Genomic DNA, 14,383 nt, shown 5'->3' with positions numbered 1-14,383 from the left:
CCAGCATTTCCAGACCTTCTAAGATTGACTTCAAATAATTTCCTCTTTTCACACGTCTGAAACATTCACTGTCATCTTTAATGTGTACGACCTGCAAAACGTTCGGATGGAAGAAAACGTCGGCCGAAAGAGTGAACACAGAAAACCAAAACAGAGCATTCTGGTGACTCCGGAAACGATGCCTCGGCTTCCGGCCACACACAACGCAGTAACAACCGAGTTTGCTTTTTATTGTTGTTCTTGTTTTACAATAGAAACAAACAGCTATGCTCTCAGCAAAACAAAACACTTTTAAAAAAAATCACAGAAATTTACTAACAGCGTTTCAAAGGTAAGGCTTTTGAAAGATTTATCGAAATAAATTATCTTGGCCTAAACATTGACTTCATCACTCTCATCTCAATCACTTTTCAACATTCTAAAAACTTCCAGTTTAAAATACATTTCACTTTGCCAATAATTTTAGATAATACTGGATTCTCCCCTAAAGGACTACCAAAAAAACTATGCTTTCAAACATTTAAAAAACAAAAACAAAAAACTTAGTCCAACAGGACATGAAACTGAATGCTGTAACCTATCACTGCATGTTTCAAACCTCGAAGTTCAATGGTAAAGGATTTGAAAAGGGCCAGGACCTGGGTCCCTCCGAGGCAGCTGGACCCGACATCTCACCTTTCCAAGTTCAATCAAACCAACAAGAACAAGGTTACGAAATGAAGGGCTCCGGAGGAGAAAGATACAAAAGATATCTTTTATTTCTTCAATAAGGCCCTCCAGGATGCCCTTGCCCATCTTGTAACGCCCACATTTTCTCCCAGGACCAAACCCGCAGCCTCAGGCATCGCCCGGTGCACTGACCAAGGATGCAAACCACACAACAGAGTTGGCTGCTCCACCCGTTCCGTGCTGGGCCCCCGAGTCCGGGGGCCGGGAAGGGCAGACAGAAGACAGACACGCGGGGTGGACTCGTAAGACGCGGGAGCACCAGCGTAAATGGCAATACAGCCAGTCTCAACTGGGGGTCAGAAGGGAAGTCCTGGATGTACTGGTACCCAGGGGCCACCTGTCCACACTCTGCAGCCCGGGGCTGCTCCGGGCATCAAACCCAGCTCGGTCCGTCCTAGGTGCCCTGCCGGCCGGGGGCCCGGGCTCCGGCTCTGAACGCTGTGGATGCCTCCCAACCAAGGACAGCCTGCGGCGGCAGCCCCTCCAGCGGTGAGGCATGGGGTCCTGGCCCCACCCCCACTTCCTGCCAGCTGTGGGGCTAAGGCGCCGGCGTGCGCTGTGACTCGTGCACGAAGCAGTCATCGAAGCTGCCCGCTCCCTCCTGATCTCCCCCACCCCGGAGAGGCCGGTCAATGCCAGAAGACGTCATGCCTGGAGTTAAAATGTGCGGGGTTTCCAAAGGAAAAAGAAATGTCACATAGAAAGTATTACAAAAAAGGATTAAACTTGTCAGCTGTCCAAACACTATGACGACCACATGCTTTATACAGCGGCGATGCAGTCGGGCCCACGCCTCCAAGTAGCAGGTGGACCAGGCCAGGCCTCCTGGGGGGGGAGGCGGCGCTGCTGGGAGGCGGTGGCCCAGGGGGGCCAGGAAGCGCTAGGAGGTCTGCTGCTTCTGGAGTCTCCGTTCGGCAGCCGCAGCCAGCATCCTTCGACGCAGGGTCACGGGGTCAGAGGTCGTGTTTTCGGAAGCCGGGCCGCTCTCTGAGGCTGAGTCATCTTCAGAACTTCGGTTCAAGAAGCGCCTTGAACAAAAAGCAAAGGCCTGGCAGGAGAGGCGAGGAGCACGCAGGGCACACACACCACACAGCTCACGCTCCCTTTCCACCTCCTCCTCTTCCAGGCGCCTCGTGAAGCTGTCATCTGTCCCTGAGCAGAGCAGCGGACGTTCTCTGCATGGGGGAGGAGGCTCGGCAGGCCTCAGGTCCACTCTCCCTGCCCCTGGCCGTCCCCTCCCACGTACACACCCAGCACCGAGTGCCCGTGCTCAGGGGCCGGCTTACTTGCGAGCCTGCTGCAGAAGGTCGTCCTTCCGCTGCACCAGCATGCGCTGCCTCTCATCCGCAGACTTGGAGAAGCGGCTGCCCCGAGCCTCAAAGTCCTCCCCCTCGCTGGGCTCCGCCTCGGCCTCCGCCTCTACCTCGCTGAAGTCCAGCGCCTCCTCCAGCTGGGGACTGAGGTCCAGCGGCACGCGCTCCGTCTGCACACAGGGGAAGCGAGGGGCCGGTGAGGACAGGCCGCCCTCCCGGGCGAGCTCCCTGCCTGGCCAGAGGACCCCGAAGAGTGTTTGTTCTCCTGGACCCAAAAGGGGGCCCTCATGCACATGGTGTGGCAGGGGTGGGCTGCCGTGGGGCGGGCCGCCGTGGGGCGGGCCACGGGGCAGGCCCATGCACCACCAGGCCCAGAACATGAGGCACAGCGTCGTGGAACAGGAAAACGGTGGGTCACACAAGAGATCTTGGAAAATAGGAAAGTCATCTGCTCGTCTGCATTCTGGGAGTTTTCTCTCTGATTCTAATAATGGTTCACTGCCCAAATTTCACACCCTCCTCTGACTCTGAAAACAGTCAAGCAGCCAAAAAGGCTGAATTTTCAGGACCTTTCTAAGACGGATGTAAGAGCACAGGGCTCCTCGTGTGACATTATAGTGGGAGTCTCTCGGTATGGGCTGAGGCTCCGATGCCAGGACGATGGCCAGGGCCCCCACCTGCCCAGGCGTGTGCCGACCTTCCTGGCTCATGCACCAGACCCCAAACCCGGCTGCCGGGGTCAGCACAGCCGCCACCTCCAGGCGACGACAGAGCTGAGGTGGAAAAGGCTCAGACACAGGCCTGTAGTCCTGTGTGCAGAGCTTCTCTGACACCCACCCCCCACCTCTCCCTGCCTCCAGCCAAGCAAGTGAGGGGACTTCAAAAGAACAGTGTTGCCTGACTCCTACTCCCTCAGATTCGGGGGACTCGGGGACCAGTGGTGACTAACACACCTGAGAAATCTAGGAGAAAAAGACCGGCTTGTAGCAAAGTAACAAAAAGGCTCTGATGACAGCAAGTTTGACTCCCACGGACTGAGGTGCTGCCCTGTGTACTTGGGAGCAGCGTGGATCTTGCCCAAGGGGAGCACTTGGGGGGCATGTGACCCCCATGAAGGTAGGGTGGCCATAAATAGCCAGCTTAACTGTCAAAGGAAGTCACGGCCTCTGGGACTGAGACCTGGAAGATGACGATATGGACCCAGGGACACACACACACACACACACGTGCTGGGGTCTCACCGCCCGCGCCCACCCTCCCTCTTCCTGAGCCTGGCTCCGCAGGAGGCAAGAAGGGTGGGTGGCGAACGGAGGCGGCACCAGGAGAAGGAAGCAGACGCCCTCCCCCAGCACCTGCGGTGCCCACGCCGGGCGGACGCAGGCCTGAGCAGGCTGGGGTGGGGGGTAGTTAAGTGATGGGCAGATCAGACGCGGTGACTGGGCCCAGTGGGCACTTTTACTAACTGATTGTCACCCAGGGGCTTTTTATTTCCTGAGAAGGACCAAAAATGTGATATAATGAGCTTCCCTGTCAAATATGTGCTTTCCCTTCCACTGTTAGAAGAGAAATCGGAAAAATTCAGGAGTCTTCATGGGAAACTGCAGAGTGGAGAATCAAGGCAGGGCCCACAGCCCGCGCCCCCAGAGGCCCGAAGCCACCCGGCGTCAAACCGGGCGGAGGCGGCCCACCACCGCCGCGGACCACACCGGCGGGAGGCCCGGCACCACCTAGAAAGGCTGCGAGATCCACCGTGGGTTTGGACACGAAACACCTAACCCAGCAACGGGCCTGCAAAGTCTCAGGAGTGCTCGCTGCTTCCTCTTTGCAGGAAACATGCACGAGGGGAGAGCGGCCTCCTTCAGGCCGCCCTGCACGTCCACAACCACAGGGTAGGTCGGGGCGGTTTTCTTCCAGTCTCTCAAGGAAGACGGGGAAAGTGGAGGCTTGGGTCAGGCCAGGGAGAGTTAGAGAGAAGAGCCGTGCACCGGACCCGCGGGGTGTGGGGCTACGAGCGGGGCGAGCGGGGGAGGGGCGCCTCCGCCCGCAACCAGCGGCAAGAGCCGCTTCTGGTTACGGGAAGCCACCCAGGCACCCCGAGTCACCCAGCGTGCACATGTAGGCAGATCGGGTTCCCAAGACAACCACACTCGTCCCACCCGCGCCCACACAGGGTGTCTCGTTTTGGTGCAGTTCACAGGCCTGGAGATGCCAGGGGGGCCGGCAAGGTGTGCAGGTGAACAATTCGAGGGCTCCAGCTCCGGGAGGCTGAGTCCGGTCAGCCCCCACACCTGGGTCTGGGTGAGTCCCGTCACCCTGAGCCTCGGGCCCAGCCTCCCTCCAACCTTCCAGTGGCACTGCCACTCCAGCTCAGAGTGGCAGGGCTGGCCTGGGGCGGGAGGGCGGCCCATCCTCGTCCAGGTCCTGTGACTCTCGGTCTCCAGGGAGGGGCCACGGGCCCCTGGGGGCCATGCAAACCACACCCCAGCACCTCGTGCTGCGCTGGCCTTAAGTACTGAGCCGGTCAAAGCAAACAGCCCTCTTTCACCCCCTTGCCCTGCGCCTCCTGGAGGGAAAGGGTGTGTGACCCGGGCCATCACCGGGCACCGCCGGCTGCTCCCAAACCCCGAGCAAGTGCTGTCCCTGGTGCGCAGGCCCTACCTGGGCGGAAGCTGCTCCCTCCTCCGGCTCCCCATTGGGCCGTTCCACAGGGCTGTTCAGTGCAGGTCTAATGCCATCTGGCCGCTGAAAGAGACGGCATGACAGTCAGTGCACAGCCATGCGGAGCCCGAGGATGGGCACCTGGGAAACGCTGAGGGCAGGGGAGTGACGGTCCCCCGGCCACGCCTGCACCAGGCCCGCGGCGCCACAGTCGTGGAAGTGCTGCTAAGAGGACAGGTGGGACCCGGGGGCCCGAGGCCCGAGTCTCAGAGTCACCTGCAGGCTCCACGGTCCCTCTCCCTGCCAGTGCCAGTCACAGCCCGGCAATCACACAGGGACAGCAGCTCCCACCGACGGCACACTCTGTGGGAAACTTCTTCTGAGCTCTCGCTCATCCCCTTAACATCCTACAAAACGGGGCTGCTGTTCTGGGTTTCAGGGGCATGAGCTCCCGGCTGGTCCAAGGCCCCGCCCACACCCCTTCGGCTCCTGGCACCGCAGCACTGGCCTGTTCGCCTTTCCGAGCCGAGAACCCCCTCTGTCTGCACGAGGCAACGCTGCCCCTGGAAGCAGCCCTCAACCGATGACAACAGACAGAAGCACTGTGTTTGGAACCGGACCCCAGGGCCCCCCAGGGACCAGCTCCAGTTACCTCGGTCCGGGACCTGCTGGGCTGCAAGCCCCCCACCAGCCGCCTTCTCTTCTTCGACTCACAGCCCCACCAGCTGCCTGAGTCTCCTGGCCCTGATGTGGCCTGTGAATCCTCGGCTCGCGGTCTGTGGCCAGGAAACCCAAAGCCAACTGCAAGGTCACCAGTGAGTCTCAGCTAACACCCCAGAGCACTTGGCACCAAAGTCCAGGCTCATTCCCTCTTCAAAGAGTCCAAGTTTTAGAATTTTATTCATAGATTTCCATATTTTTATACACTGAAGTTAAGTCAGTTCTTGGTAGATGACTCCCTGATCCAGCCAGAAAGCTCGTCTGGGAAATGGTAATACTCCTTGTACCCATCAGAGGGGTTAGAGATGATGGGCCAGGAGCCTGACCTTTTTAACAAAGTCAAGAGCACAAGCCTTACACAGCTGTTACACCTAATGGAAAACCAGGCCAACATGCAAAACCAGCCAGGGGCAGACAGCACGACCTCCTGGACGCAGGGGTTGGCAAAGGCCGGCCCGAGGGCCAGACTCGCTCCCCGCCCGCCCCTCTGCGCAGCTCGGGGGTCACTGGAGCACGGCTTCGTTCATTTTTTACGTCCCCTCCCCAGCCGCTTCGGTGCCGCGAAGGCAGGGCGGGGAGTCACAGAGAGACCGTATGGCTCACAAAGCCTAACACATCTCTGTCCGCCCTTTACGGAGAGAGGTTGCCGACCCTTCTCCCAGGGGACCAGCGTCTGACAGGGTGGGCTGGCCTGTGGGGTCTCTCCGCACAAAGAAAACAACCCAGACTCATTTACTCTCCTCTTCGCTGGGTCTCTTCTCAGTCACCATTTGGAAAGTCAGGAGAATTACAGAAATGCTTCCTCAAGCCATAAACCACACCTAGTTGTTAAAGCAACTCAGAACGTCTAGAGAATTAAATCTTTGTGAAGACAGACGCCATTCGTCACGCTTGGAACCTGTTTACCTGCGTGGGGAAAGGGACCTGAATCCGCCCTTCCAAGATGTTGTCCGTTGTCACTTCCACGGAGCGGGTCAGCTGGAGGTCCTGCAGCACGAGCGGGTAGGGGACCTGGGGGAACATCTCCTGAATCTGGTGCGCCTGCAGGGACACAGACATGGAGACCACGGTCACGTCCACCCTTGGCAGGTGTGCCCTGAGGCCACGGTGCGGGCAGGCGGGCACTGAACCCGGCGTGCCGCCCTGGAAACCAAGGTGAAGGGCACTTCCGCTCTGCAGATCACCAGCCAGCCGGCCAGCTGCACGCCCTCCGTGTTCTCCCAGGACGCCGGACAGGTAACTCGGGACAACACAGATCGCAGACTAAGATGACCACGGAAGCTCGGCTGGATGCCAGACAGGCTCAGCCAGAATCGTCCAGGTTTCAAAAGTACACATTAACTGGAATATAAGTGTGTTCTTAAAAGCAATAATTCCAAAATGGAACTTCTGACACACACCACATGGATGAAATTCAAATGCGTTATGTGGGAGAAGCCTGACTCAAAATGCCATTCACAGGACACTCTGCAATGGGCAGAATGAGGGCGGTTGCCAGGGCGGGGGTGGGGCAGAGGGGATTCCCAAGGGGCACCACGGAATTTCGGGGTGCGGGCTGGAACTGGTCTCCACCTTGATGACGGTGGCAGTCACACAACTACATAAGTTTGACAAAACTCACAGAACTGGATACTAAAAAGGGGGAATTTACTATGTGTAAATACTTTCCTTTGAATAAAAAAGATGACGAAGAATGTGAACTGCTAGGATTGCCCTGGAGCCAGTTCTCCCACAGTCCACTTGGTGCTACAGGGTGGACGCGTGGAGGGGCGCATATGTGCTGGGGGGCGGGTGCAAGCCTCAGCAGACCACTACCCACAGTTCCCTCAAAGAGGCTCCAGATCACGTTTTCCGGGTCTGCGTATTTCTTTCACAGTGCTTACAATTGAGGTTCTATTTGTGGAAAAGTCCCAACGATCGAAAGACAAAGAAGAGAAGGGAGAACAGCAGCGTTAAGGGACAGTGAGGTCTGCGTGGGGACGGCAGCCCCTTGGAGCAGCCGTTAGAACCGTGCAAAGTGAGCCTCCACGTGGAGGCCGAGAAAAAGCTCTGCACACAGTCGCTGCTGGCGTGGGAGAGGGCCCAGGGCCCCCCAGTTCCTGGGACCCCTCGCTGTGCACATGAATGTGTGTGGGTCCCTTCTGCTCAGGTGCAAGCAAAGCAAACGGAGAAGAGGCCATAGACACCCCAACGGCCAGGTAACGTTCACCTCTGTCCCCCACAGCACACCCTCACTTCTGAAACAAAATGATGCCCAGGGTTCATTTGATTAGACCAAAGCTTTTCTTCCAGAAAGTCCAGTGAGTTAAGTATCGGACCTTTATGAACAATGCAAGATCCTAGTAAACCAGCCGTGCTAAAACCAGTGCATTGCACTCCATCACGGGCCTGGAGGGAAACCACCAGGGCCCCCGCCTGAGAGCCGCAGGCGCAGCAGTGCCGAGAATGTCCCTGCCTCTGGTGTTGGCAGGGAGGCAGGTGGGCTGCCCCACCCGCAGAGCCTCCATGGCTGCCGGAGCGAGTGCACACGGAGCAGCCGGAGGCGTGTGTGCAGCCCCTGCCCGCCGTGGCGTCACTGTCACTCCGCAGATGGCCCCATGCAGTGCGGCGTCACCGGATACTCCTCTGCAGGTTTGGAAACTCGTGAATAAATGACTTATTCAAAAAGGTTTGGAAAAATGCCGTCCGGACGCCGCAGCCCCATTGAGATGCCCCCGCTTCTGTGCCCCCCACTGTGACACACCTTCGGCCTCGTCTCTTCCTCCAGCCCCCACTCATGCTTCAGTCCGCACGGTCCCGTACACACCCCTCGGGCTGCGGAAACGGCTCGTTCCTCTCCAGCTAACGACCCCCCGGACTCCGCCAAGTCCCACACTGTTCCCTCCGAGCCTGAGCCCGACTCCCAAGAATTCCCACGGGCCCCTGTTGCGTCCTCCAAACCACGTCGCCCGGCTCCTCCCTCTCTACCCCCCTGTCCCCGCTCCCCATTTGCAAGCTGCTCTCTCTCCCTAGAAGAGCTCCAGGCCCTGGCTTTGACTGTCAGCAATGTGAATCACCAGCACGGTCCCTTCCAGGCTGCCCAGAATGGCCTCTGTGACGTGACATCTGCGGCTGTCTCCCGGACACCCCACCTGGACACTGAGCCCCCGTCCTGGCCCTGCTGCTCCCCACACCCCCATCCTGCCCATGGTGATATGCGGTCCCGCCACCCGCCTGCCTGCCTCCACTCCCGCACGCCCCTCAGCCCACGAACCCCCGCACCCAAAGCAAAGCCTCATCACGTCCTGTCAGCTCATCTTCTAAAAATACTGGGATCCGTCACTGCCTTTCATCTCTCTTGCACGCACCCAGTCCAAGCTGCTGGATTCTTCTGCCTGAACCACAGCGACGGCTTCCATTTTTGCCCCTTATCAGCCACTCTCCTCCCGGGAGCAAAACCATTCCATCGGTCCCCTGGGTGGGACAGAAAACCTTGCATGGCCTTCTAACACTTTCATTACAAAATTTAAACTGGACCATGGCCTGCAAGTCCCCACACGACCTGGCTCCATGACCTCAGTTTATGCCACAGTCTCGGTGCCCGACTTGCGGGGCCCCGGCCACAGTGGCCTCTGCCCACTGGGTCCCACAACTTTCCCACCTTGTGGCCTCTGCCCCTGGGTCCATTACTTCCCCCCACCCCATCGGCCTCCCCATCCCATCCTCCACATCTGTCTCGGCTTAAACACCGCCTCCTCTGGGGGACTGCCCAGAACACCCCCTCTGAACAGCCTTTACCCAGCCCCGGCCCCCCACTGCCCGCCCCCCGCCTCCACAGCACCAGCAGCACGATCTCCTTGGGTTCATAGTCAGTCTCCCCGAGGAGAACGGCACGTGTGCAGAGCAGGGCTCACACCGTCCTCGTCCACACGGCAGGTGCTGGGCACGCTGTCTGCACTGCACGTGCCCATCACGGGAGCTGCCTCCCGGTGTCGACCTGCTGACTAAACACACTAAGGTTAATGAGTGAGCGAGCAAACAGCCGACGACCTTCTCAGGTGGCCCTGGCCAGGGCCTGCTCCAGCAGGACTGACGTCCCCGGTGTGCCGACTCCCTGCATTCACTGTCACAACCAGCACTGAGCTTCTGCCACAAACACGTCTCTGCTACACTGCACAGTAAAAAATACACACCATATGGCAAAGCTTTAGAAAAAGACAAAGAACCTGGAAGTATCTGAACAATACGCTTAAGCTAACAGCATGCCTCAATGGCTCAAGGTGTATATGTGTGTGTGTGTGTGTGTGTGTGTATATTTGGGGAGGGAGAGGATGGGAGTCAAAAAAACCACACTGGTAGGCCTAGCACATTTTTTAATAAAAGGCATGTCATTCACTCCAGTCGATAATTTTCCTATTGTTGGCTATTATTTAGGAAATAATTATTTCCTGAGTAATATTTCCTATTTTAGCTATTTTGGGCTAAAGCTGGGAGAGTCCGAGATTGGCCTAGATCAGCAATTTTCAACCGGGTAAAAATCGCTGGCCTAGATCACGGCAGAATGAACCTACCAGCACCTAGAAAGGGTTGGCTTATCTGCCACACTATTAAAACAAAAGGTGGTTTCCAAATCATTTTTAAAATGTAAAACACAGGAATCTGAGCTATCCCAGCAGCAAGGAACCACGATGCCCCTAAGAGCCCAGCCATTCTCCCAGAGTGAGGTGCAGACCGACAGGCCCTCCCTGCGGTGCACGTGAGGTGGCGCCCCTCCCTCCCGAGTGTCGGCCGCGCCCCCCACCCCCACCCCGAGCAGCCGGTCCTTACCATCGCATTGAGCTGGGAGTTGCTCGCCTGCGTGATGCCGAGGATGTTGGTGGTGTGCATCACTTCGACCGAGAAACTGGGCAGCCAGCTCGCAATCCGGGACCCTGGGATGAGGAGACCCAGCACGCGTTTAGAGAGACCTCCTAATTTTTCTCTCCTTCTCAACGAGCGCGGGACATAAATGGGAGTGAGACGACCATCTCCAAGGGCTTGCCTGGCATAATGTACTCGTTAAAAAACTGGATGCTTACCTACTTACGGAATACCCAGTACACAATAATCCCTCAGCACTACCGACAGCTTCTGGACATTTTCGATTCGAACCGAAATACTGTATCACACTGGCCATACGGGGCAACTGAGAACTAGAACCGCATCAGCCCCCAGGCTGTGGTTTCAGTGACTAACGCCAACTAACCATCAAAGTGGAAGAAGTGATTGTGCTGGTTTAAGCGCGGTCGGCCTTCAGCAGCTGCAACGGGAACCAGATTCTCCTCCAAGTTCTCCCCTTGACGGTCCTCCCTGCCACGGTTACTGTCAGCAATGTTCAGGGACATCCTGCACGTCGGGCAGGAGGTGTCTTGTTCCAGCCAGGAGCGAAGGCAGGAGCTACAGGGAAGGTGGAGAAAGAGAGAGCCTTAGCCCAGTCTGTGGGAATTTACCGGGAGCGCTCGACTGTACCCAAAGTGCTGTAATTTTACTTTTATTGGCCATTCAGTGAGATTTCAACGTTGAGAAAGATCTGTTGACTTTACCTCTGCACCCTACTTCACTCTCCTATGCCCCTAGTAGGTCCAGCTGTGAACACGAATCCGTTTACATGGTCATCTACCAAGCTCCTGGCCATGACCTTCTGCCCAGGACTTCATCACATGGCTCACCATCTCCCTTTCCAGCTCCATCTGATCGGCTCCAACTCCCTGTGGCTGAAAGGTACCCTCTACTCCAAAGACCTCTCAGGCTACCAGAGCTGCCCGCTAACACCGTCTGCCTTGACCTTCTCTTCAAAGTCCCGTGGAGCACCACGGCCAGTCTGAGGTAATGTCCCCACTGCTGTGCTAGGGATCACCTTGAGCCCGGGCGCCACAAGCACCCGCGTGTCCTGGACGGAGCACCAGTGCCCAGTGCCCTCCCCAAAGCGCCTACTTGTGGAAAAGGTGTCCGCAGGGCAGCTTCCGGGCAGCCTGCATGGAGTCCCAGCAGATGGCACAGTCGTCGTTGTTGACCGCCAGCTCCTCTGGGGTGGCCACCGCGAACCTGTGAACAACAGAACGTGCCACTGGGGTCAGTTCCACAGACGCCATCAGAGCGCCACTTCAGCCATGTCACCTCCCCACCAGCACAGTTCAGAGGAATTCAGTAAAGTGGCCAACCATCAAAATCATCACACCTGCTTTCTCTTCATGGCCTATCAAAGAGCGAGCAAGGAATTTATACACAGACACTAAACTTTGTCTTAACGATGGCTCCTGTTAGTGACAAGGGAATGTCAGGCCAATCCGGGGCGTTAAGACCCCCAGAGAGCCAAGCAGTTCCCTGGGACACCAAAAGGATGCCCACTGATTTCACCCTTGCAGGCCTGGTTTAGCCTCAGACTGGCAAGTGAGTGCCTCCCTCGACGAGGTTAAGAGTGAGTGAGTGTGAGAGTGTGTGTGTATAAACACACATGTGTAAAGAATGAGTGAGACCCACCTTCTTAAAATAAAGAGGGCAGATGCCCAGGAAGCCTCCATATAACAACGGTGACGATACAAATGACATAATCATGGGAACCTAATACTGACTCAGCACATACCGTGTACGCAGCACCAGAATGCTCTAAGCTCCCGGCATGCGCTACCCCACTGAACCCCGCCAACGGTGCCAGGAGGAAGGCTCTGCTGCCGCCCCCAGAGAGGGCGCAGCTGGGGCCCTGAGAGCTGAGGGCATGGCCCACGGCCACCATGAGGTGGGGCTCACTCCCAGGCAGCCCGGCTCCAGAGCCTCCCTCTTCACCACTCCGTTACTGGGTCACGAAAGCAAGCCCTCATATAATCTGCAATCTGTCATTATTAAAGATCCAAAACGAGTCAACTTGGTTAAGGTGAAAAAGGAAAAAAAAATATGGTAAAATAGATACATAAATAAGATGAGCCAACCTGGGCGACGCGGACCTGTGCTCACTCACCTGGCCTCCATGTTCCCAACGACATGCAAGTAGTTCTTGTGCCGGCGGATCCGACGCTGCACCTCATGGAACAGGTAACGCAGCTGCATGAAGATGACCAGGCTGGCCATGGACAACCAGATGTTGCCAAATAACTGAACGAGGGGGAGAGAGAACAGAACAGGCCATGAGAACGAACGGGAGCCCCCTGGTGGTGAAGGCGAGGGGTGCAGCAGAAGCTCCTCACTGTAGCTGAGCTGACCAGTGGCCCTGTGCCCACCGCCAGCCCAATCAGGGTGCCTGCTCTCGGGCCTAGTCACCCCATCACCAGGAGTCACTCCCGAGGCACCAACCAGAAATGTAAAAGCTTTGTGCAGAAAGATGTACATCCACAGAGAACCAGGAAAACAGAGAACCAGGAAACCAGCAAAATGCTCAGTAGGGGAATAATGAGGTTGTAAACTCATGTGTACAATATGGTACAGATACTAATTATACTTACTATACTACATGGTCCTATTATATTTTATGCATAACATTTCTGAAGGTCAGATATAAGGGAAAAGAATACTTAAGTGAAAAAGCAAGCTAAAACTACCTTAAGAAAACCAGTATGTGATTAAAAAATCATGTAAAGGTGAGATCTCACTAACACCTGAATGCAACCTCAATGCCCCCCTGTTCGGGTCGGTGAGTTAGATCATCACACGTCTACATGACTGACATTTTATCTGGATGGTGTTAAAAGAGTTAAGAACAGTTACTAGCATAGGAAAATGCTCATAATACATTAACCAAAAAAGCTATACATGGTTTTTTTAAAGTATGTGTTCAAAGCTGCTTTCAAAGGTCTTTAGAAATGTGCTATGCCTAAACCGACTCTTAAACACTACTTTGACAGGCTTATAATCTAAATAAAGTGCCCACCAAGGATGCTGATTCTCTCCATTACGAGATCACGGAGCATTCACCAATGAAGGTGGTACTCAACGGTGCAATCTCTTGCACACCAGGGTAAAACGTAAACAGTGAAGTGGGAGGAGTTAAGAATAGGGGCATTGTTTTTAACTACAAAGACGGAAAACTTAGGAGCCCATGAAGTAGCTTACTCTGCCAGAATTCCCTTCACCGTCTATAAAGTAACCACTAAGTAACAGAAGCCACAAGAAACTACAGGGAGAAGAATCCCCTTCCCTTTATGCCAAAGGCATCAGCTGTTGACTCAGCCAGCAGATTAACTAGGTCTCCCAGGAGCTTCAGCGAACTCCTGAGCCGAAATGCCTCCAGGTTGCTGCTTGGCACCCAGCGGCAAGATGAGGGGTGGGCACAGCTGTGTTCATCTGTGTGGTCTTAAGGTGCTTCCTCCCCCGACATTTCACCTGTCGGTGCACTGACCAGGTCCTGCCTCTGAGTGACCAGCTCCCTCGGGGGAGGCTCACCAGCATGTGGACATGGTGTACGAGGTCCAGGGACAGGAGCGTGAGCTCCATGACGAAGTCCGTGTAGTAGACGCATGTCCCCTTCCCTTCCCACGTGCCTTCGTGACTGAGGTCCCAAAGGTGGATGACGTATCTGCAACAAATCCAGAAAAATCGTCTTCGTGGTTTTGGTTACAGTTGAATTTGGTTTAAGCACAGTATAGAGTAGTCACACGTTTATGTACCTTATACTTGTTACATCTTAAACTCGACTGTATAAACAGACCTCAGTCGCCACCCTCCGATTGCTACTCACCGTAAAATCACATGAGCAGTCCTCACGGTGACGAGAAGAGACTGTAAAACAGATATTTTTTTTTCTTTTTAGTAAAATTTAGGACTCCTCAGGCCAAACTGACTTTACATAAAGTCAAACATCTCTCTGTTCAAGTTAAGAGCACCCTGTCCAACAGGGGGACTGGATGACGGTGGTCAGAAGGAACCAACTTCCAGGTGTAAGTTACATAAGCACGGGGGACACAGTGTCCACTGTTATGACGACAGTTGACACTGCTCAAAGAGAATAGCCCCTA

At 55.7% G+C, this 14,383-nt stretch overlaps 1 protein-coding gene across 1 annotated transcript in view; it reads right to left on the bottom strand.

Annotated features, from left to right (window-relative positions):
• Positions 1-57: 57 nt before the first annotated feature.
• The window catches only part of AMFR (autocrine motility factor receptor), a 29,463-nt gene continuing 15,137 nt past the window's right edge, over positions 58-14,383 (bottom strand). The window contains exons 5-14 of the mRNA XM_037141529.2: positions 14,107-14,147; positions 13,812-13,944; positions 12,394-12,527; positions 11,373-11,483; positions 10,645-10,835; positions 10,227-10,330; positions 6,327-6,461; positions 4,701-4,784; positions 2,016-2,212; positions 58-1,757 (exon numbers count right to left, since the gene is read on the bottom strand). Coding sequence (XP_036997424.2) covers positions 1,610-1,757; positions 2,016-2,212; positions 4,701-4,784; positions 6,327-6,461; positions 10,227-10,330; positions 10,645-10,835; positions 11,373-11,483; positions 12,394-12,527; positions 13,812-13,944; positions 14,107-14,147 — 1,278 coding nt within the window. The 3' untranslated portion in view covers positions 58-1,609. The remainder of the gene's footprint in view (positions 1,758-2,015; positions 2,213-4,700; positions 4,785-6,326; positions 6,462-10,226; positions 10,331-10,644; positions 10,836-11,372; positions 11,484-12,393; positions 12,528-13,811; positions 13,945-14,106; positions 14,148-14,383) is intronic.

This window comes from Artibeus jamaicensis, unplaced genomic scaffold, assembly GCF_021234435.1.
Source record: "Artibeus jamaicensis isolate MK-2021 breed Jamaican fruit bat unplaced genomic scaffold, CSHL_Jam_final contig_3152, whole genome shotgun sequence".
Classification (NCBI taxonomy): Eukaryota; Metazoa; Chordata; class Mammalia; order Chiroptera; family Phyllostomidae; genus Artibeus; species Artibeus jamaicensis.
This window is presented reverse-complemented; position numbering and strand designations above follow the sequence as displayed.